This window comes from Poromitra crassiceps (genome assembly GCF_964638095.1).
Source record: "Poromitra crassiceps genome assembly, chromosome: 11".
NCBI classification, from domain to species: Eukaryota; Metazoa; Chordata; class Actinopteri; order Beryciformes; family Melamphaidae; genus Poromitra; species Poromitra crassiceps.
In genome coordinates, this window is record NC_139643.1 from 50,812,188 (window position 1) to 50,836,676 (window position 24,489).

At 44.2% G+C, this 24,489-nt stretch overlaps 1 protein-coding gene across 2 annotated transcripts; it reads right to left on the minus strand.

The window, feature by feature from the left end:
* Positions 1-11: 11 nt before the first annotated feature.
* Positions 12-24,214, minus strand: LOC310785130 (ATP-binding cassette sub-family F member 1-like). 2 transcript variants are annotated; one of them, XM_083646117.1, is made up of 27 exons: positions 24,043-24,214; positions 23,084-23,130; positions 22,888-22,965; positions 21,843-21,969; positions 21,715-21,749; positions 21,534-21,623; positions 20,146-20,205; positions 19,398-19,496; positions 16,739-16,792; positions 14,824-14,913; positions 13,399-13,494; positions 12,740-12,862; positions 12,458-12,558; positions 10,320-10,405; positions 9,580-9,719; positions 9,230-9,378; positions 9,055-9,138; positions 6,932-7,056; positions 5,981-6,093; positions 5,679-5,853; positions 4,557-4,631; positions 4,371-4,441; positions 4,255-4,287; positions 3,700-3,868; positions 3,533-3,597; positions 2,277-2,349; positions 12-463 (listed from the first exon to the last, which is right to left on the minus strand). In XM_083646117.1, the coding sequence occupies exons 1-27, from the start codon at positions 24,101-24,103 to the stop codon at positions 297-299; spliced, it is 2,586 nt and encodes an 861-aa protein (XP_083502243.1). In that variant the 5' UTR covers positions 24,104-24,214; the 3' UTR covers positions 12-296. The 2 variants fall into 2 exon arrangements, with proteins under 2 accessions (XP_083502243.1, XP_083502244.1); XM_083646118.1 differs by lacking the exon at positions 20,146-20,205.
* Positions 24,215-24,489: the final 275 nt, after the last annotated feature.

Here is a 24,489-nt window from a genome sequence, read left to right on the forward strand (position 1 = left end):
TTGACAAGCTGGAAAAATTAATTAGTTTTATTTGGCTTTTGTAATGCAGATGTTGAACATATTGGCTTGGTAGTCCATGTGAACAGCTTTATTTATACACATATCTATATGGATTCAGTGTTGATGTATTGCCATTTCCTCAATAGTGGAACTACCTCCAGTATCTTGCCCCATTATATCCCATTATCCACCTTAGTGAAACATGCCGACCCGTCCAGACAGGGTGTAGGTAGCAGGATACTGCTGTAGCTGGTTATGTTGCTGTGTGTGTAGACAGATGGCGGCTCTCTGTGCGGTCACTCCTTGACCTTGTTGACTAGGGCCTCTCCCAGTGCCTCCAGCACTTCCCGTTTGTAGTCGTCAAAGTCTCCGTCGATCTGGTTGACCGCGGCGTTCTCCACCACGTACAGCTGACACTTAGTCTCTGTGATGAGTCTGGCATCGTGACTCACGATGATCACCGCTGGGGAGAGGAACACCACATCATCCATTAGCGTGCTAAAGAAAGACCCGTTAAGATGCTCTAGAGCAGGGGTGGCCAAACTTTTTTGGTTGTGGGCCACAAACAGAAAAATAGGAGTCGCGGGCCAAATAATATTAAGTTTTCGCGGCAAAAAAATTGGACCAGAAAACCCTTGTGCCATCAAAAATTTAATTTCTACCTAAATAAATATATGACACATAGTTTATTGATGCGCTCACCTATTACAATGGGTATTTCTGTATGTTATCAAATTTTCTTTTCCTGTGCCGACAGGTTAAGACAGAGATAATTTAACATAACATTAGTATTAAACATTAATTCAGTATTTTCTTTTTTTTTTAATAAATAGACCATGTCAGGGTGCCCAAGTATAACCCATTTTCAATGGTTTTAAATTGAAAAAACGAAATGGGGGGAATCCGTTTTTTTCTTAATGTTTTTGTTTTTCCGTTTTCCCCCCCGTTTTCGTTTTCGTTTTCCATTTTAAACTTTGAAACAGAAAAACGGAAAAACGTTTTTAGCAAAAAAAATTTTTTTTTCTAAATTCATGGCGGGCCACTTAAAAACGGGCAGTGGGCCGTAGTTGGCCCGCGGGCCGTAGTTTGGCCACCCCTGCCTAGAGTCTAGAGCAGTGCTGACCAATTTGGGGCCCGCGGGCCAGTTTGTTTTGGCCTGCCACGGATTTAGGATTTTTTTTTTTTTTTCATATCCAGAATGCAACTCGGGCAAGTTATCAGTTATCTGCACTGATTGCAAAGGGTGGACGAGCTTTTTCATGTGGTGACTTTGTGAAACAGTGTCTGAATGTGGCTGCGGATACCGTGTTCACTCCTGAGATTGCTTCCCTGCAAATTGTTTACAAAAGATGGACTATAAAGCTGATTTTCAAAGTACCTTGAGGATTTTTCAAGTTGTGAATTAAGTCAAATTTCTCTCTTGATTACAAAGGTGGAAAATACAACTGTTTTTAACTGGGTGTTTACTGATTAAATGTTTAAGCTCCCCACAAATGCAGATGTTTTTTTTTTTATATATATAACCAATTGCAAATTATTACAATTACCAAACAGATAAAAAGATTATTATATTGAAATGTTATTTTAGATTTAGAATGTTAATTTTCTATAAAACACAATACATTTTAATGTAATTCCACGTTTATTTTTGGCCCTCGGCCCTCCACCCAGATTGAGTTTTGGCCCTTCATGGGAAATAATTTGGGCACCCCTGGTCTAGACCGTCAAGAGCTGCAGAGAGCATGTGTCTTGTAGTTCAGAATATGCAGGACAAAATATTTTCAAACAGTGCTGGTTTGACTGCATTCTAAACAGCTCTACCTACAGACACTCAAAAAGAATATTGCTACAATAATGGACAATTAATTCAGTGAGTGAGAAATTAATTTTCTAGTGTGTGGGTTAATAATTTAGTTCGGTTGCTGCAACCAGAAACATCCGATACAGCAACTGAGCTGTTTGTTCAGTCTGAAGCCATCTGTTCAGGTGGAGGCAGTGCCACCTTTTGGTCAAAAGACAGTACCGGTACATATGAGTGACTTGTTCAACAGTTGCTAGTGTATGGGTAAGTAGCTCACTTGCTGTATCAGACTTCGTCTCAATGAACCGGGGTAGCCTAAAGCACTACTGGCTATGGATCAGAACTCATTTTTCCAAAGCTGAATCAAATGAACTGATTCACAACTGATGAACAGCCCAAAACAATTGAGTTAGTTACAATTATGGGCCTTTCCACCACTATACAAAGAGTCTTGTTTCTGTTTAACGATGCATACCTCCTTTGTAGGCATTGATGGCCTCTGATAAGGCATCGATCGACTCGATGTCCAGATTGTTAGTAGGTTCATCCTAGTAGACGAGAAGAAAACGCGTCAATCACAGAATTCATTCGAGTATCACAATACAGGCCTTGAAATTAACTTTTTTGATCACCAGCCAATATGGCTACTAGATTTTTTTAAGTTATCAGCCCGTCCAAATTTCCACTAGCCAAAATGTTTTTTCTTGAAATAAACTAGATTAGGATTATGAGTTGGATGTAGCCAATGGTCATATTACACGTCATGACATAGTGTTTATGGGAAATGTAGGATTAGGACTAAGGATTGTTTCTGCAGCCTGCCTTAAATAGATGCAGTGATATTTAGAGCTTGGTTCTTTTTACCTGCATTGGCGGGTGTTTGTTTCAAGGCCTGATCGCATACACAGTTATGTAGAGAAGTCTTACTGGCACTTACCAAGATAAGGACATCATACACACTATTACACAGTTATGTAGAGAAGTCTTACTGGCACTTACCAAGATAAGGACATCATACACACTATTACACAGTATGTAGAGAAGTCTTACTGGCACTTACCAAGATAAGGACATCATACACACTATTACACAGTATGTAGAAAAGTCTTACTGGCACTTACCAAGATAAGGACATCATACACACTATTACACAGTATGTAGAGAAGTCTTACTGGCACTTACCAAGATAAGGACATCATACACACTATTACACAGTATGTAGAAAAGTCTTACTGGCACTTACCAAGATAAGGACATCATACACACTATTACACAGTATGTAGAGAAGTCTTACTGGCACTTACCAAGATAAGGACATCATACACACTATTACACAGTATGTAGAAAAGTCTTACTGGCACTTACCAAGATAAGGACATCATACACACTATTACACAGTATGTAGAGAAGTCTTACTGGCACTTACCAAGATAAGGACATCATACACACTATTACACAGAATGTAGAGAAGTCTTACTGGCACTTACCAAGATAAGGACATCATACACACTATTACACAGTATGTAGAGAAGTCTTACTGGCACTTACCAAGATAAGGACATCATACACACTATTACACAGAATGTAGAGAAGTCTTACTGGCACTTACCAAGATAAGGACATCATACACACTATTACACAGTATGTAGAGAAGTCTTACTGGCACTTACCAAGATAAGGACATCATACACACTATTACACAGTATGTAGAGAAGTCTTACTGGCACTTACCAAGATAAGGACATCAGGTTGCCGGCAGCAAAGCTCAGCAAACACTACTCTGGCCTTCTGACCTCCTGTAGACAGAAGTACGGATGGCATGTTAGAAGATACTGCTCTGCTTCAAACACAAAATCTCAATGCCAGACCATTGGTGTTGTTGTTTTGGCTGCTGGTACCGGAGAGTTTGGAGATCTGAATGGTGTGGGCGTGGCTCTCCAGGCCAAAGCGGCCCAGGCACTTCCTGCTGTCCTGGTAGGGCAGGTTGAAGTTCCTCATCAGGTACTCTGTGGCCGCCTCCTCCATGTTCAGCTGGTCCGCATACTGCTGGTTGAAGAAGCCCACTTTCTGCAGAGAACCAAAACACACTGTGTCCCTTATGGCAGTGGTTCACAAAGCGGGGTCCCCAGCAAAAAGGGGGATAGTTTACTTTCACTATACTTCCATCCATAAGTAACAATGACAGAAGGTATGACTATTTTGGTCATGGGTTTCATACGCTTTCTGTAATAAAACATCTAAACAGAAACCGTATCAGATGGGGGGACCCTGGGACAAAATCTTATCACATGGGGGTCCGTGGTCTAATTTGCGTCAGTTTAGGATACTTGACGTAAAAAAAAGAATGAGAACCACTGCTTTATGGAATCTGACCAATGTTCTGCCATGGAACAGCATAGGGAAGAAATATAATGATCTGACCCACAAAGACGACGTGTGAAACAGACACTCACCAACCGATGATTCTTCCTCATCTCGCCTTTGCCCTGAAAGACAAAAAAATGAATGAGTCCACCACTTAAGTCCATACATGTGGACAAAGCAAAGCCTGTGGCTTCTACACACTTACTGGATTTAATTTCCCAGTGAGCAGCAGTAATAGGGTACTCTTCCCCACACCGTTGGGTCCAACTATACAAACTGAGGAAGGAAACATGCACGTCAGACAGGGGAAAGGGTAGGAGTTGAACAGACTGATTTGAGGTACCATGCTGGATACATGTCTTAGGTTTAGATTGAAAAGCAGCGTACTTACTCCTAGATTCCATATCAATTCCAAAGTCGACGTTGGTGAACAGAGGCTTATGACCATCATAGGCAAAGTCCACAGCTGTTTGAGGCAGAAGCAGAGTAGAGAGTTGGCTCACAAGATTAATGCTGCTCTTCCATATATTAATGCTGCTCTTCCATATCAACAAAAAACAGCGGTGGTACTAGAGCCGACCGATATTGGATTTTTGAGACTGATACCAATTTTAGTGGGGAAAAATGGACTGATTACTGATAGGCAGCTGATATAGTGATTTTTTGTGTGGGGCTGGAATGAAAATAGACATTTTCTATGTGGATTGTGCATCGATATGACTATGCAAAGGTACTCAGAAGGCTGCCTTCTTAAACAAATAACTTTAGTAAAGAATATTTAACATTAAATTGTCAACACATTGGCGTAATGCCACAATTACAAATGACAGGAATCCACAGAGTGCAACGCTTGTTAGAAAAGAGTGTTTTCCGTGAAGACACCCGTCAGAGTTTTGTCGAGAGGTGGAGGTGGCCCTCTCGTAAATTCTCTAGGCAGGAAAAACCCTAAGATGTACGCATGGTGCCACGACACAAAGACGCCATTTACACCTGGCGTTAACATGCGTTTTCTGCCATCAGATTGCAATCAGATTCTATTTTATCACTTCAGCCTGATTCCACTTACACCTGGCGTTAACATGCATTTTCTGCAATCTGATTGCAATCAGATTGCAGAAATGGTTGTCCTCTCAATCTGCATACAGTTGCTGTATCCAGATTGAGAGGACACATTGCATTTACACTTGTGTTCAATGTGTACACAATGCATCCCTGACCACCTCCGGAGGTGGTTTGGCCGATCAGATTGCGATCCTTCTTCAATGCGTTTTGGGGGTGTTTACACCTGTACTTTCAAGTGATAAAACACAATCTGATTGCAATCTGATCACAGAAAACGCATGTTAACGCCAGGTGTAAATGGCCTCAAAGACACAGCGGTAGTGTCAAACTAGTTTCAATGTAACATTTAATCTAATGGGAAAATGATCAAAGCATGTTCAGCTGCTGAAACAGACTCTTACAGTATAGACCCAGGATGGGTGGAGAGAGTGGAGGTGGGTCAGACTCTTACAGTATAGACCCAGGATGGGCGGAGAGAGTGGAGGTGGGTCGGGGAAGGTGAACTTGACGGTGTATTCTTTAGGCCTTTTCAGCAGCTCCGTGGCATCCTGGCTCTCCTCCTCCACACCGCTCTTCTTCTTGCCCTTCGCCTGCTTCCTGGTCAGGGCGTCCTTTGTCTGCTTCTCCTGAGAGGAACATCAGAACCATGGTGTGAGCAGAAAGACAGCATCAGGGATGGCTATGGGCAAAGCATGGGCATCACCTGGATGTGTCCAAGGCACATCCCCCCCCCCAGTGGAAAGCTCTACTCACGGCCTGTTTGGTCGACTTGCCACCAGCCTTCAGGTCTTTGAGTTTCTTCTCCTGCTTGTCGTACTGCTTCTGGAGTTCCTTCTGTTTTTGCACGTACATCTTCTTGAAGGTCACTATGAGAGGCAGAGGTGATTGGAAATGCTTGCCTCATATGTGTTTTAGAAAAAACAAAAGCAAAGCAAACAAAGTAATCCCTTAAAGCAACTACGAGCAACATTTTGGCTTGTTATGTCTAAATGTAAGAGTGATGCCTCACATCTGACCTCTAACAGCAGATGATGAGACCAAAGCCCAGTGAATGGGCGAGTGCTCTCACGTTGTTTATAGAGTCTCTGTCCGGGGGGAAAGACGCAGAAGTGAAACGAAAACGATTTATGGCAGCTGCCGTAAACCGTTTCGCTCTGCCTAGCAACAGACCCTAAACAAGAAGAACGGCTTTCCTCGCTACTTCCAGGGGCTTTCTACTCTCGCGAACATCTCTCGTTATATTCCAACAGTTTGTTTGGAAGTAATTTTGTGGTTATGCTGCCGTAAAGCGTTTCGTTTCACTTCTGCGTCTTTCCGTCCCGGACAGAGACTCTATAAACAACAAGAGAGCACTCGCCGGTTCACTGGGCTTTGGTCTCATCTGCTGTTATAGGTCAGATGTTACATCACTATTAAATTTAGACTGTTTCATAACAAACGAAATGTTGCTCGTAGTTGCTTTACGTAATCTATTTTTAAAGACAGTACCTGTGTTCAGAATATCGCCAATTTAAACTGTAACAGAGTACAGTTAACTCATATTTTGTATTTTAAATACTGTATTTTAAATACCGGTACATTTATTCTGTTACTCCCAAACCCCGCCTATAATCAACAAGTAGTAATTAGCCAGAGCGATGGTATCCACAAAGACACCACACACACAGGATCTGCATATATTTGCTGTTACAAGTAGATACATACGGTAATTTCCCCTGTAATAGTAGAGCTTCTGGTAGTCCAGGTGGATGATATCCGTACAAACTTCATCAAGGAAACTCTGGTCGTGGGAAACTATGAGGAGAGTCTTCTTCCAGCCTTGAAGGTAGCTAGAGGAGGGGAATATCAGAGGTCTAACACACAGACTTCCAGCACACAAGCTCAGTAACGGTCTCTAAATGTTCGATGGCTACAGAACTACAAGTCTCATTCCTCTTTTCACATTGCAGTCAGGCTGCAGCCAGATTTAGTTTGACTCCAGGTGGGAAACCCTACCTGCAAGATAGAGAAGGTGGGAAACCCTACCTGCAAGATAGAGAAGGTGTGAAACCCTACCTGCAAGATAGAGAGGGTGGGAAACCCTACCTGCAAGATAGAGAAGGTGGGAAACCCTACCTGCAAGATAGAGAAGGTGTGAAACCCTACCTGCAAGATAGAGAAGGTGTGAAACCCTACCTGCAAGATAGAGAAGGTGGGAAACCCTACCTGCAAGATAGAGAAGGTGTGAAACCCTACCTGCAAGATAGAGAAGGTGGGAAACCCTACCTGCAAGATAGAGAAGGTGTGAAACCCTACCTGCAAGATAGAGAAGGTGTGAAACCCTACCTGCAAGATAGAGAAGGTGTGAAACCCTACCTGCAAGATAGAGAAGGTGTGAAACCCTACCTGCAAGATAGAGAAGGTGTGAAACCCTACCTGCAAGATAGAGAAGGTGGGAAACCCTACCTGCAAGATAGAGAAGGTGTGAAACCCTACCTGCAAGATAGAGAAGGTGTGAAACCCTACCTGCAAGATAGAGAAGGTGTGAAACCCTACCTGCAAGATAGAGAAGGTGGGAAACCCTACCTGCAAGATAGAGAAGGTGTGAAACCCTACCTGCAAGATAGAGAAGGTGTGAAACCCTACCTGCAAGATAGAGAAGGTGTGAAACCCTACCTGCAAGATAGAGAAGGTGTGAAACCCTACCTGCAAGATAGAGAAGGTGGGAAACCCTACCTGCAAGATAGAGAAGGTGTGAAACCCTACCTGCAAGATAGAGAAGGTGTGAAACCCTACCTGCAAGATAGAGAAGGTGGGAAACCCTACCTGCAAGATAGAGAAGGTGTGAAACCCTACCTGCAAGATAGAGAAGGTGTGAAACCCTACCTGCAAGATAGAGAAGGTGTGAAACCCTACCTGCAAGATAGAGAAGGTGTGAAACCCTACCTGCAAGATAGAGAAGGTGGGAAACCCTACCTGCAAGATAGAGAAGGTGGGAAACCCTACCTGCAAGATAGAGAAGGTGTGAAACCCTACCTGCAAGATAGAGGTGTGAAACCCTACCTGCAAGATAGAGAAGGTGGGAAACCCTACCTGCAAGATAGAGAAGGTGGGAAACCCTACCTGCAAGATAGAGAAGGTGGGAAACCCTACCTGCAAGATGGAAACCCTACCTGCAAGATAGAGAAGGTGTGAAACCCTACCTGCAAGATAGAGAAGGTGGGAAACCCTACCTGCAAGATAGAGAAGGTGTGAAACCCTACCTGCAAGATAGAGAAGGTGTGAAACCCTACCTGCAAGATAGAGAAGGTGGGAAACCCTACCTGCAAGATAGAGAAGGTGGGAAACCCTACCTGCAAGATAGAGAAGGTGGGAAACCCTACCTGCAAGATAGAGAAGCAAATGGAAAGTGTGGCACTTGGACAAAACTTGAAAACATACAACTTGCTTACCCCAACCGGAGAAAATGAGCAGAAGGTCCGAAACCTAATTTTATATACTTTGCAACATTTTTAATCGATTAAATTTGGCTGTGTGGTTAATAACACATTTTTGTGTGGTGTGACACACTGAAAACATGATTATTATTTTTGTTCCTAGGGGCTTTAAGCCTGTCCAAAGAGTAGTTGAGTTTCAGTTTCCATCACTGTCTTGCAGATATTTTCCCACTGAGTATGAAACAATTGAAATATAGCCATGTGAATGAAGTCGCACTAAAACGATACAAATCAACGAGATAAAGTTGACTCTTGATCTTAAACTAAACAGCACCGTTATACTTTAACGTTAATGAGGAATTGGCTTGATCTGTCAGAGGGAAGAGTCCAGATTAAAAATCTGCATCATACTTGTTGAGCCAGATGACGGCGTTCAGGTCCAGATGGTTGGTGGGCTCGTCCAGCATCAGCAGAGTGGGCTCCATGAACAGAGCTCTGCAAGCAAATGGGTACAGATGAGAAGAGTCGACGCCATAACATGTATATATACACAACCAGTTCCATATGAGGTCCAGATGATCAGTACCTGGCGAGGGACACTCTCATTCTCCAGCCTCCGGAGAACTTCTTGGTGGGTCTGTTCTGCATCTCGGGGGTGAAAGACAGACCAGCCAGGATCCTTCTGGCTTTAGCCTCGGCAGCTGCAGCTCCAATCACCATCAGCTCCTCATAGATCTGGAGAGACAACAGGAGAGGTGCTTCCACTGATACCGATTTCAATACTGTAGCAGCAAGCAAATTTTCTCTTTCCCTTTTAAAATGTTATTGTTTGTATTGTAATCAATCTTAGTAACACACAAAGCTTATTATGTAGGTGTGTATTTTGTAGTTTCATTTCCCCTTGAAGCCAACATTAAATGGTTGAAAAACACGGACCTTCTCGAGCCTCTCTGTCACACTGTCCTCTCCCTTCTCCAGCAGAACCTGAAGCCGTTTCTCCTCGTCCAGAAGCTTCAGGCGCCGGGTGTCTGCCTTCAGCACCGCCTGGACCGCTGGCGTGTCATCCGCCATCACCTCTGACAGACACAGACACACAAGGCAGAGTGAATGACAGGTACAGCCACAAGAGGGCAGAGTGAATGACAAAGAGCTAGTTAGCTCGAAACGTTACCACCTGCACTTGGTGCAATAAAGCTATCCAAAAGGAGTCCTTGTAGTGTGCGAGCGATTTTTCATTTGTTTCACTGAATGACAGGTACAGCCACACAAGGCAGAGTGAATGACAGGTACAGCCACAAGAGGGCAGAGTGAATGACAGGTACAGCCACACAAGGCAGAGTGAATGACAGGTACAGCCACAAGAGGGCAGAGTGAATGACAGGTACAGACACAAGAGGGCAGAGTGAATGACAGGTACAGCCACAAGAGGGCAGAGTGAATGACAGGTACAGCCACACAAGGCAGAGTGAATGACAGGTACAGCCACAAGAGGGCAGAGTGAATGACAGGTACAGCCACACAAGGCAGAGTGAATGACAGGTACAGACACACAGGGCAGAGTGAATGGAGGAGCACAAAAACGAGGAGAACAATGCAGCAGATGAAATGACTAAGCACATTTGGACATGACTAAGCACATTTGGACATGACTAAGCACATTTGGACAGGTCACTTACCTTGTTCACACAGCAGCACATCGATGTTGGGGGGAATACTGAGGGCTCTGTTGGCAATATGTTTCAGCAATGTGGTCTTTCCTTTGCTGTTAGTGGAGGGACAGAAAGAGGTCAGGTTCCATCACTTCTTACACCTCTAGAGGAACATCATGCAGGAGAACCAATCAACATCACCAAGAAGGAGAAATAGACCTATCACAAGACTGGAAGGTATTAAAGCCCCCTCCAGGCAATGTCTCTACCCGTTTAACCCATTGATACCTGATGCAGCATCTGTGTTAGAGCTGCCAAAAATAATCGATTCAGAGATGCATCGCGATGCTTAATAGGACGATTCTGAATCGATTAACAAATATCAAAAATCGATTATTTAAAAAAAAAAAAAAAATTTTTTTTTAACACGTTAACTGCCAGCGACGTATGCATACGTCAAGCAGAATCCAACCGTTAACTGCCAGCGACGTATGGATACGTCAAAAAAATTGTTTTTTTTTTTTTGACGGTGGATCCTTGATCTGGCCCTTTTGCATCTTCTATTATACTGTTAGAGCCGCCGGGCGTGTGCAATCCATTCCGCCGACCCACTGAGTGGCGACGGTGCTCAGACTATTGAGTGTTGTTTGGCCAGAAACGCACGCATTCCAGCTGAGCTCAACCGAGGACCCAGAAGCGAACGAGCCTCATTCTCATACTGTAGGCGAAAACCTTTCACACGGGCGCACGGCGGTGGGGGCTTCCACAGGTGGACTGGGTGGAAAGCACACTTTGAAGCGCGCAGCATAAGCCTAGAGTCACACAAGGCTTCGTCAAAGCTCTCAACCGAAAATCCAAGAACGGATTAAGCCACATCCACGCTCGCCGACGAGGGACCGCCAGAGAGAGGCTGCTGCTCACTGCTCAGACAGGCAGGAGAGACTCTGGCTTGTGACTGACAAACACGGAGACACGCCCACGGAGGGAGGAGTTGTAAGGAGAGGGGGTGCGGGTGCTGCTATGGAGGAAATTACTGTTCAGAACTATATTGTTTATGTCTGATGTCTCACTGATGCCAAAAATAAATGGTTAAAGTGACTGTTTGATATTGAATTTCACAAAACTGCGATTATCTCAGCTTTTTGTCTCAGACGCTGAAACCATGCTGTACTCAACGGCTAATATCTACATAACTACTAACTCTACAAACTAACTCTTTTAGACAGAGAAAGCACACATTCTATTAGTACTTTTGTGAACTTTGTGTTGACAAACTCCAAGCAGAAAATTATCCTTGGCTCTTGTAAAATGAGCCAGAATCCTCAAAAAAACCCTCTGGCAAAAGCTACCTACAGTAAAAAAAAAAAGGCTGGCAGTGAATGTGTTAATAATCAAATAAAATAGAATGTAAGTACATGCAGTTGTTTATTTTAATTATGGATCATAATACAATGCAATTCCAAATGCACTTTTATTTTAAAAGTAGCCACACAGTGAGAAAAAAGAAAGTGAGAAAAAATAAATCATGTATTGGGGAAAAAGTGATGCATCGATTTAAGATGCATCGTATAATCGAATCGAATCGAATCGTAGACTTGTATAATCGAATCGTATCGAATCGTGAGATCAGTGAAGATGCACAGCTCTAATTTGTGTGTGTATCCCTTTAAGACCTTAAGTCTTAAAAAGATACACACACAAATGAGGGATATACACGCAAATGCTGCATCAGGTATCAATGGGTTAATGGTTCATGTTCTTTTTCAAACGTTCTATGAGCGCCTGTGCTGTAGCCGAACATCATCCGATTCTGTGCTACACTATTTGCGTAAGCTAGACACAGAAAAAAGGAGCGTAGGGTACGCCGGAAATGGAATTCACAGACGTCGATCGTCGTGGGCCTGGACATTCTGGCTGCTGTAGTTACACACATACAGTAAGTAGTTTGTGGTAACATTCAGTGCATCTACAAAGTAACTCACAAACTATTTTGAATGACTGTGATATGGGGACAGTGTAGTGTAATAACTAACTAGATTATATTTTCATATTGGTGGCCATGGTTCTTTTCATATAGCATATAGGAAAAAGAGGTAGTGGCTATATTTTATCTAGCCATTTTAGCTGAGTCAACTATTCATATTGAGTCAGAAAGAGACATTTACCCATTTGGTCCAACCAAACCATATCTTCGTCCTGCCACAATCAGAAGGTCCGCATTGACAAAGAGCTCCTTTCCATGAGCAGATATGCTGAACCTCTCCAGCTGCAGGAAAGAAATCACACATCAACTGGAGAAGACACTTTGAGCTCTCTGACTGTATGGAAAAAGAACTTTCATATTTCACAAGCTTTAAAAAAAATATCATGCTGTGCAACTGTAAAAAGCGGTTTCGTCCACATTTCATGAAAGTAGTTTTTTTTTGACGGAGCAGAGGGCGCGTCACCTTGATATCGGAGGCGTTCTCTAGCATGGCCTGTCTGGAAGACATCTCGGCCTGGGAAATGGAGAAGTCTCCCTCCATGGCGTTCTGAGCCCGAATACTGGCCACCTGTCGCTCGTACTCCAGCTGGGATTAGAACCAAGACAGACAAAACAAAGATGGCATTCAAACAACAGAAGAACAGAGTACAAATGCATCCGTGCTATTCTAATTAGGGTTAGATGATAAATGGGCGCAAAATTGGCCTTTTATGACTTATCCACATTACTGATGATTATTGATCACAAAATCTCTGTCAATTTTGTGAAAGCACCAACAGAGATCGCTACAATATTGTCACAATATCGATAACCGCATTTGGTCAAGTACAGATTTGTTTTAATAAAAGACTATTATTTTAAAGTGCTTGTGAAATCTCACATGTGGCTTTGAGTTACAACTGAAAATGTTGCTCACTTCGTAGAAAATACAGAGATATATAAAATGCAGAGAGATGATTTTTGGTCCTATCGCACAGCCCTAACTGCCAGTATTGTTCTACACAAAGCATAACAGAAAGGCTCATTCGTTCATGTAGTCTACTCTATGTCAATATCCATAAAGCCATCCATCCAGTCGCTCACAGTGTGAAGATACAATTAGAAGTAAAGTATCATAATTACCAGTTTCTTTTTCTTCTTCTTCTCCTTTTTGCTGAGGTTAGCAAATGGGTCCTCTTCCCCCTGCTGGGCTTGCTCTGCTATAACATCCTCAGCACACTGAGGAAAGCCAGAGAAAGTGACAACATTAACACGGCTGGTCTAAACCAGAGACCTGGCCTAGTCCACAGACAGCTTGGGTCTAAAGCCTAGCCCCACAGACAGCTTGGGTCTAAAGCCTAGCCCCACAGACAGCTTGGGTCTAAAGCCTAGCCCCACAGACAGACAGCTTGGGTCTAAAGCCTAGACCCACAGACAGCTTGGGTCTAAAGCCTAGACCCACAGACAGCTTGGGTCTAAAGCCTAGACCCACAGACAGCTTGGGTCTAAAGCCTAGTCCCACAGACAGACAGCTTGGGTCTAAAGCCTAGACCCACAGACAGCTTGGGTCTAAAGCCTAGCCCGACAGACAGCTTGGGTCTAAAGCCTAGACCCACAGACAGCTTGGGTCTAAAGCCTAGACCCACAGACAGCTTGGGTCTAAAGCCTAGTCCCACAGACAGCTTGGGTCTAAAGCCTAGCCCCACAGACAGCTTGGGTCTAAAGCCTAGACCCACAGACAGCTTGGGTCTAAAGCCTAGACCCACAGACAGCTTGGGTCTAAAGCCTAGACCCACAGACAGCTTGGGTCTAAAGCCTAGCCCCACAGACAGCTTGGGTCTAAAGCCTAGACCCACAGACAGCTTGGGTCTAAAGCCTAGACCCACAGACAGCTTGGGTCTAAAGCCTAGACCCACAGACAGCTTGGGTCTAAAGCCTAGACCCACAGACAGCTTGGGTCTAAAGCCTAGCCCCACAGACAGCTTGGGTCTAAAGCCTAGACCCACAGACAGCTTGGGTCTAAAGCCTAGACCCACAGACAGCTTGGGTCTAAAGCCTAGCCCCACAGACAGACAGCTTGGTCTAAAGCCTAGAACCAAAGACAGCTTGGGTCTAAAGCCTAGCCCCACAGACAGACAGCTTGGGTCTAAAGCCTAGACCCACAGACAGACAGCTTGGGTCTAAAGCCTAGCCCCACAGACAGACAGCTTGGGTCTAAAGCCTAGACCCACAGACAGACAGCTTGGGTCTAAAGCCTAGACCCACAGACAGCTTGGGTCTAAAACCTAGCCCCACAGACAGACAGCTTGGGTCTCAAGCCTAGAACCAGAGACAGCTTGGGTCTAAAGCTTAGACCCACAGACAGCTTGGTTCTAAAGTCTAGACCAGAGACAGCTTGGGTCTAAAGCTTAGACCCACAGACAGCTTGGGTCTCAAGCCTAGAACCAAAGACAGCTTGGGTCTAAAGCTTAGGCCCACAGACAGACAGCTTGGTTCTAAAGTCTAGACCAGAGACAGCTTGGGTCTAAAGCTTAGACCCACAGACAGCTTGGCGAAGGACAAACGTACCATCATTGTGTCGGCTGTGTCACTATCATCGTCCTCCTCCTTGTCTTCATCGTCACTGCGTGACTGTGGTCGCTCAGCAGGTTTTCCCCTCTACATAAAATACATAAAGACAAGTTCAATCACACCATGATTACTTTCAAGATGGGGGGATGCACCATGTATATCGCTCTGATAAATTGTCTGCAAATAATGGGAAATGTATTATGTATTATTGTGATGAATATTTGCTATAATAATATCTATACAAAATGAGTTGTTTACAAGGAAAACTCGTTTGGATATCTTTAAGCATAAAATGACATAGGTTTCAATGTATACACAGCTATACTTTTGTCAAGACAAGATTGCAAATGATATGTTGCTGTATATAATCCAACTTTATTATTTTGGGGGAAATTGGCAAACTTACAAAAAACGGTAGGGTTAGCATAAAATGAAAATATGCCTTTTATCATTGTGTTTTATCTGCAGACTAAGCAGCCACAGGCTTTGGCTTCTATAAAAGCCTTTGTTTTTGTATTGAGTGATGCACTTTATGTCTAATAACTTGTATTTAATACAGTGACATCTCCGATTTCACAGATTATGTCAAATCATTCAATTTGAATTATGAGGCAAAATGCTCTATAAAAGCCAAAGTATGTTTGTGAAGTTTTTTTGACCTAATTTACTAGAAAAAATAAATGAACATTTGAAGAGTCGGAACTGTTCTTCGTTTTTGTTGTGTTCACAATAGTGATGTCAGTTAGATTTGCTTAGGTCAGAGGAGCTATGGAAAATTACATCATCCATCTTTGCTCACTACATCATCTTGGCCTTTCTTACCTTCAGGTGTGCATAAACTACAGGTTATTGACTTCTTTTTAACACATTAAGTGCCATAGACGACCTAACTCGTCTTACATAATCCAGCGCTTGAGTGCCAAGGACGAGCTAACTCGTCTTACATAAACATTTTTTTTTTTGACGGTGGGACATCAATCAACCCCTTTTACATCTTCGAGATAACTATTGGAGCAAGAGAATGTGTGTAATCTATTTTACCGACCACTAAGTGGCGACAGAGACAGAGAGAAGCCACAGCCACGGGACCCGTGGACCAAAAGCAGCCGCCTCCCGCGGAAATGGCTTGGCGATTTTACAGTCAGAAAAGAAGGAGCCTCATTCTCATACTGTAGGCGGGGACGCTTCGCGCTGCTGCGGTGGGGGTTTCCAGAAATGGACTGTGTGTCAGCATAAAGCCTAGAGTCGCACGGGGCTTAATCGGGGCTCTCAAACCCAAGAGACAGTGAGACCTATCCACACTCGCTGCCAGGGAGAGAGGCTGCTCTAACTCGCTGCTCAAACTCCCAGCAGCACAGACGGAGGGAGGAGCCCGGAGACACACACACAGAACGGACAGAGATCCCCTCCCCCCAGAGCCGCGGAGCAACGCGCGAACACACACACACACACACACACACAATACAGTATACAGACTCGCCCAAAGGCAGCCACAATCACAGGCAGGTGACTGTTCTGCTGAGTTTCACAAAACTGCGATTATCTCAGTTTGCTGTCTCATACGCTAAAACCATGCTGTACTCAACGGCTAATATCTACATAACTACTAACTCTGCAAACTAACTCTTTTAGACAGAGAAAGCACACATTCTATTAGTTATTTTTAAATGATTGGTGTTCACGAAGTCTTAACAGAAAACAGATCCTCGGCTGTTGTAAAATGAGCCAGAATCCTCAAAAAAAACCCTGGCACAACTTACCCACAGGATTGAAAAAATGGCTGGCACTCAATGTGTTAAAATACAAAAATGTGAAATTATCAGTTATCTTATCGGTATCGACAGAAAAATATCCATATCGTGCATCCCTAACAAGAACTATATCCAAGTGGGAACAACTCTTCTTTACTTGCCTTCGGCTGCTCTTTCTTGCCTTTCTTTGGCTTCTCTTCTTCCTGGTCCTCATCCTGTCGTGATGACAGAAGAGATACACAACATCAAACCCTACATTCATACAAAACACCACCTCTGGAAATGATAGTCTAATTGAGTCTATTGGCTGTTTATACTTTCAAATAAAAAATATGAATCTACATGCCTAATTATGTCATTCTTTATATGGCCTAAGCCTGTATCAATTGTTTTAAAGCTCAATAAACACAGATGTGTGTCCTGAATTTATTATTTGTATTTGAAATCTTAAAGGACACGTTGTCCTGTAGCTGTTTTGTCTAGCGGAAAGCCTGGTCGCTCTATGGGCTTGGAAACATTTAGACTGAAGAAAATGCCACTAGTTTGTGGATATTAGTGTGATTTTTGGCCAGTCTAAAAGGGGCTTTATGTTGTTGTTATTTAACCTTTCTGATGCTATTGCATGGTTAAATCAGCACATGTGATTTCATGGGGGGAATAAATGTTGGTATCCACAGTGGAAGTGGTCCCTGGGAAATGTGGTTTGGTGCATAGTGGTACTTGGTCTGGAATGTTTGGGACCCCCTGCTCTAACACAATAGAGCCGTGACTCTGCTCTCTCTCACCTCAATAGAGCCGTGACTCTGCTCTCTCTCACCTCAATAGAGCCGTGACTCTGCTCTCTCTAAATAGAGCCGTGACTCTGCTCTCTCTCACCTCAATAGAGCTGTGACTCTGCTCTCTCTCACCTCAATAGAGCCGTGACTCTGCTCTCTCTCACCTCAATAGAGCTGTGACTCTGCTCTCTCTCACCTCAATAGAGCCGTGACTCTGCTCTCTCTCACCTCAATAGAGCCGTGACTCTGCTCTCTCTCACCTCAATAGAGCTGTGACTCTGCTCTCTCTCACCTCAATAGAGCCGTGACTCTGCTCTCTCTCACCTCAATAGAGCCGTGACTCTGCTCTCTCTCACCTCAATAGAGCTGTGACTCTGCTCTCTCTCACCTCAATAGAGCCGTGACTCTGCTCTCTCTCACCTCAATAGAGCCGTGACTCTGCTCTCTCTCACCTCAATAGAGCTGTGACTCTGCTCTCTCTCACCTCAATAGAGCCGTGACTCTGCTCTCTCTCACCTCAATAGAGCCGTGACTCTGCTCTCTCTCACCTCAATAGAGCCGTGACTCTGCTCTCTCTCACCTCAATAGAGCCGTGACTCTGCTCTCTCTCACCTCAATAGAGCCGTGACTCTGCTCTCTCTCACCTCAATAGAGCTGTGACTCTGCTCTCTCTCACCTCAATAGAGCCGTGACTCTGCTCTCTCTCACCTCAATAGAGCTGTGACTCTGCTCTCTCTCACCTCAATAGAGCTGTGACTCTGCTCTCTCTCACCTCAATAGAGCCGTGACTCTGCTCTCTCTCACCTCAATAGAGCCGTGACTCTGCTCTCTCTCACCTCAATAGAGCTGTGACTCTGCTCTCTCTCACCTCAATAGAGCCGTGACTCTGCTCTCTCTCACCTCAATAGAGCCGTGACTCTGCTCTCTCTCACCTCAATAGAGCCGTGACTCTGCTCTCTCTCACCTCAATAGAGCCGTGACTCTGCTCTCTCTCACCTCAATAGAGCCGTGACTCTGCTCTCTCTCACCTCAATAGAGCTGTGACTCTGCTCTCTCTCACCTCAATAGAGCTGTGACTCTGCTCTCTCTCACCTCAATAGAGCCGTGACTCTGCTCTCTCTCACCTCAATAGAGCTGTGACTCTGCTCTCTCTCACCTCGGGCTGCTACAATAGAGCCGTGACTCTGCTCTCTCTCACCTCGGGCTGCTACAATAGAGCCGTGACTCTGCTCTCTCTCACCTCAATAGAGCCGTGACTCTGCTCTCTCTCACCTCAGGCTGCTACAATAGAGCCGTGACTCTGCTCTCTCTCACCTCGGGCTGCTACAATAGAGCCGTGACTCTGCGCTCTCTCAGTGACTCTGCTCTCTCTCACCTCAATAGAGCCGTGACTCTGCTCTCTCTCACCTCAATAGAGCTGTGACTCTGCTCTCTCTCACCTCAATAGAGCTGTGACTCTGCTCTCTCTCACCTCAATAGAGCCGTGACTCTGCTCTCTCTCACCTCAATAGAGCCGTGACTCTGCTCTCTCTCACCTCAATAGAGCCGTGACTCTGCTCTCTCTCACCTCAATAGAGCCGTGACTCTGCTCTCTCTCACCTCAATAGAGCCGTGACTCTGCTCTCTCTCACCTCAATAGAGCCGTGACTCTGCTCTCTCTCACCTCAATAGAGCCGTGACCCAGCCCTAGCTCTCACCTCAATAGAGCCGTGACTCTGCTCTCTCTCACCTCAATAGAGCCGTGACTCTGCTCTCTCTCACCTCAATAGAGCCGTGACTCTGCTCTCTCTCACCTCAATAGAGCCGTGACTCTGCTCTCTCTCACCTCAATAGAGCCGTGACTCTGCTCTCTCTCACCTCAATAGAGCCGTGACTCTGCTCTCTCTCACCTCGGGCTGCTACAATAGAGCCGTGACTCTGCTCTCTCTCACCTCAATAGAGCTGTGACTCTGCTCTCTCTCACCTCAATAGAGCCGTGACTCTGCTCTCTCTCACCTCAATAGAGCCATGACTCTGCTCTCTCTCAGTGACTCTGCTCTCTCACCTCGGGCTGCTTGGCTTCTGCCTTCTTGGTCTTCGGCACCTCTTTCTTTTCATCCTCATCATCCATCTTCTCTGCCTCCTCCTCTTCATCAGATGCAGCCTGGCAAGTTCACGCAGACACGTCAGCACAAGCAGGGTTTGCTATCGACTCTCAAGACTGATTCAACAGGGTTCCCACACATTTTCATGGATCAAATTTCAAATTTCCCATGCAATGTGAGGCGGTGACTTTGAATCAATAATACCAGAAATTATTACTCCACTGGACAATTATGACACACCTCTTTATATAGGATTTAGAGCTACGTTACATCAACAACTACAGAAAATACATTTGCCGTTACAGTGTGTTACATTATGTGGTTATCCACAGAAGATTAGGGTCTCAATAAATTGTGTTATACACAATTCCATTACTTTCCTAAAACTTTCAAGGGTAATTCCATGGCTTTTCCAGGCCTGGAAAAGGAGATTTTGAAATTTCATAACTTTTCCAGGTTTTCCATGACCGTGGGAACCCTGATTAAAGTCACGGAGGAGCTGTGAATGATCAGGCATGATAACAAAGAGTGAAATGAGATGAGAGGAAACGAGAGTGTTCTGTGTGAGACCAAGCTGCTTGCCAGTCCAAACCCGTTCTGTGATTAAATGAAAGTAGAGGACAGGGCGGAGTGCAGGTGGAAGAGAGGAAAAAGATGGCACGGTAAAGAGAAGATAAAATTAGAAAGAGGCTTTTCAGCAGCACCCACCTTCACCTTCTTCGGCTTAGACTTATCTTTTTTCTTGCCCTTAGAAACCTTCTCAACCTCCTGTATCAAAGACGCACACACATACAGATAGACCCAGCATGTTTACAATACTGATAGTCATGCAGCCTCCTGTATCAAAGACACACACACATACAGATAGACCCAGCACGTTTACAATACTGATAGTCATGCAGCCTCCTGTAACAAAGACACACACACATACAGATAGACCCAGCATGTTTACAATACTGATAGTCATGCAGCCTCCTGTAACAAAGACACACACATATACAGATAGACCCAGCACGTTTACAATACTGATAGTCATGTAGCCTCCTGTATCAAAGACACACACACATACAGATAGACCCAGCACGTTTACAATACTGATAGTCATGCAGCCTCCTGTATCAAAGACACACACACATACAGATAGACCCAGCACGTTTACAATACTGATAGTCATGCAGCCTCCTGTATCAAAGACACACACACATACAGATAGACCCAGCACGTTTACAATACTGATAGTCATGCAGCCTTGAAAACAACCTGGGCTGCTTGACCAATGTATTAGGCTACAACTTATGATACAAGAATCTTGTATCATAAGTCCCAAATAATACCTCTAATCCCATGTTCATGTCATATGGAAGAAGCATCAGAGTTATACAGTATTTTACTTTTACAATCGACCCGTTATTGTCATCTTCTGTCAAGAGATGCTCACAAGTCATTTTTTGCAAGTCCAAGTCAAGTCTCAAGTCTTTGAGGACAAGTCTCAAGTCAAGTCTCAAGTCTTTGAGGACAAGTCTCAAGTCATGTCTCAAGTCTTTGAGGACAAGTCTCAAGTCAAGTCTCAAGTCTTTGAGGACAAGTCTCAAGTCATGTCTCAAGTCTTTGAGGACAAGTCTCAAGTCATGTCTCAAGTCTTTGAGGACAAGTCTCAAGTCATGTCTCAAGTCTTTGAGGACAAGTCTCAAGTCATGTCTCAAGTCACTGTGTTACTGTGTGACTTAAGTGCGACTCAAGTCCAAGTCTCAAGTTCAAGTCCAAGTCCCCATCTCGTCTTCATCTCGGTCTTCTGACAGACAAAGACAAATATGGACCCAGCATCACTGGGTTTACAGCCATGTTTTCAGCCTTTGGTGTCGCACTTCCACAACTCGGAAAAACGGCCTAATGTAGACATGGCCTTAGTGGAATATGCACTTGCACCCGCTGTTGTAGTCAGTCAATACATTATTGTTCTGTCTATTTACATTTACCACATGCAGAATCTAACGTTGATGAGCCCAGCATCAAAGCAAGAATGTGTGGATTAGTTCCATCTGTACGTTTTAGTTTTTAGTTATGCAGGAAATACAACAACGTAAACAACGACGTACCTTTTTAGGTGGTTCATCTTCATCCTCCAAATCACCGTCCTCATCCTCATCGCTCCGGCCCTGGCTGAGAGCGGCAAAGATGTTTCCACCCTAAGAGAAACCAAAGATACTTCAACTGCAAAACACAGGGAGGCACAAAACACACCTGGCCAAAACTTTACTGTGTAAATAAATGACTAACCTTATTCTTCTTTCCTCCTTTAGTGGGGACGATGACTGTGGAGAAGGAGCAGTTTTAAGTTGATGAGGACGCCAACGAATGCATGAGCACAACATTATTCTCAAAGCCAGGGGGAGAACTCAGCTTACCAGGCTCTTCATCTTCATCACTGGCCTGCACTGACAGCTGCTTCAGCTTCTGCATCACCACCTCCTCCTCCTCCTCCTCATCTTCTCCACCTCGTCCTTTCCGTCTGTCTTTCTTCTTTTTCTGAGCCTGACAACCACAACGACACATTTTACATGGAAACATCAACCTGTACAAAGGATGCAGGTATTAATTACAGTTCAACTAATATGGGTTTTGGAAGGCCATAATGACTTGAAATACTTGTCTATTTGATTCGATTTTTTAAGCAGTGCAGCCGCTTACAAGCGACAGTGGAGACAGAAAACCGGGGAAATACACACACACGCGCGCGCACACGCACACACACACACACACACAGTGCCAGAGAGAGAGGAAAGGGGGACAAGGGTCCGACATGCGTAAACCTGCACCACTTACTTCAACACCTGGGTGTGATTTTTGTCAATCTGAAGTGCCAGGTGGGCGGGGTTGTACCCCGCCCACTAGTAGTGGGCGGGGAATAGTACCCTTCTATTTTTGAGTAGGCAAGTTCTCCTCCACAGAGAACAGTATTGTGGTTGCTTTCAGACAATCTCTGATGGGATGAATTGAATAATCTACCACCAGTCAACACAATAGCTACATAGGGCCAGTTTGAGAGTGAATAATCTACCACCAGTCAACACAATAGCTACATAGGGCCAGTTTGAGAGTGAATAATCTACCACCAGTCAACACAATAGCTACATAGGGCCAGTTTGAGAGTGGCAATACCTGCTTCTACCACCAGTCAACACAATAGCTACATAGGGTCAGTTTGAGAGTGGCAATACCTGCTTCTACCACCAGTCAACACAATAGCTACATAGGGCCAGTTTGAGAGTGAATAATCTACCACCAGTCAACACAATAGCTACATAGGGTCAGTTTGAGAGTGGCAATACCTGCTTCTACCACCAGTCAACACAATAGCTACATAGGGCCAGTTTGAGAGTGAATAATCTACCACCACTGTCCACCAGTCAACACAATAGCTACATAGGGCCAGTTTGAGAGTGGCAATACCTGCTTTCCCTTTGTGTCTTTCGCAGGTGCCTCATCTTCCTTTTCAGCTTTACCGTCTGTGGCAAGTTCCTCAAAGAACTGGAGGAAAACATTCAGACGAGAGCTCAGATGACATGTACAGGGGCTGAACTGAAAAGACAAAACTTAGACGAACACAAGACGAGTTCAAAGCTGAGTCGAATAAAATGTCACTCACACTCTTTTTGCCCTTTTTATCTTTCTTTCCTTTCTTCACAGTTTTTTCTGTTGGGTGGAGAAGAGAATGTTAGTCTAACTGTGGAGAAAAGGCACAAACCACTGGGACACACAACCATAGACACAACTCATTTAGCTATACTTACCAACAATATGAAGGGTAATGTTACTAAACTGCAGTTACATTACATAACATCGCTAATGCTAACGGGACCAACACAAAGAAATGCACAGCTACGATACGATACACGTAACGAATAACACCTATTTTTAGACAGATACCGAAGTCAAGTGCAGACGAAACTGCCAGCTACAGTACAATGTCAATGTAATTGCATCAGTCTCATGTAAGATATGAGCAGACGTGTCAAGCGTTTACGAGATATATAAGCGTTGCCAAGAGTTGTCATTTTGAAACATGACGTGGTCGGATTCTCTATATCAAGTATGTATTGTATCAAATGAAACATGATGTAATATGAGTGATTCAGCTAATCTGGCTAAACGCTCACTCAAATTGGTGCCGTCCGTCCTCTACAATACTGCCAATAGGTCCATTCAAACATCGCGTCTGTCTGAAAGTTACATTCGTGGTAAAACAAAAAACAAAAAAAACGTGATAAAAGACCAGTATTACTGTGAGGTTAGACTAGTTTACTCTTAAATTCTGTAGGATTGTAACGTAACGTTAACATGTGAAAGTTGCATTTCCATTGAAATAAAATACCGTTAGTTGGATCATGTGTAACGTTATAACGAATTGACCAGAAGACGATAACTATTGATAAAACACATCAAGGCATGTTCTATGATCCATATATTTGGCAAAGATTAGGGAATTAAAATGACTGGCTTTTTAAAATACCGTTTGGCATCATACCATCGCATCCAAATTAGCTGCAGTTAGCTTACTGGCTGCTAAGCTAAGTTCCAGCATCTAACTAGCCCACACTGCGTTACCTGCTGCCGGGGCGGCTTCATCGCCCTCCCACTCCGGGTCTTCCTTCGCTTTCTTGGGCATGTTGTTACTTGGATTAACGGACTTTATTAAAATAATTTAAGACTAGTAGTTTCTGCTGTCAGACATACGTTTAAGGTTTACCAGCTGCACACATGTCATGCGGATGCGGCCTTATTCTTCCTCTACTAGTTCGAGGCAGTTGGCAAACAACAAATTGGTGCCTTACCGCCACCAACTGGTACGGAGTGTGGCGTGCTACAAAACTCTTTCTCTCAATCAAATTACATTAGGTAGCTTGCTTGCTGTTGCTGACAGCTATGCTAAGCTGTGGAAGAGCTGAAGTTTCTGCTGTTTGATATCTCTCTCTCTCTCCCTGTGTGTGTGTATAGCCTATCGGTATATAAATAGGAGCTGGGGCTCTGTTTGTTTGTCTGTCCCACTGTGAT

Bases quoted from the DNA above. Each gene is read 5' to 3' on its own strand.
- LOC310785130 (XM_083646117.1), bottom strand. From the start codon at position 24,103: ATGCCCAAGAAAGCGAAGGAAGACCCGGAGTGGGAGGGCGATGAAGCC. The intron at 21,970-22,887 runs GTATTGCCACTC...TGTGGTTGTCAG, and splicing joins AAGACACAAAGGGAAAGCAG to GCTCAGAAAAAGAAGAAAGA. The intron at 12,863-13,398 runs GTAATTATGATA...TTCTAATCCCAG, and splicing joins AGAAGAAGAAAAAGAAACTG to CTGGAGTACGAGCGACAGGT.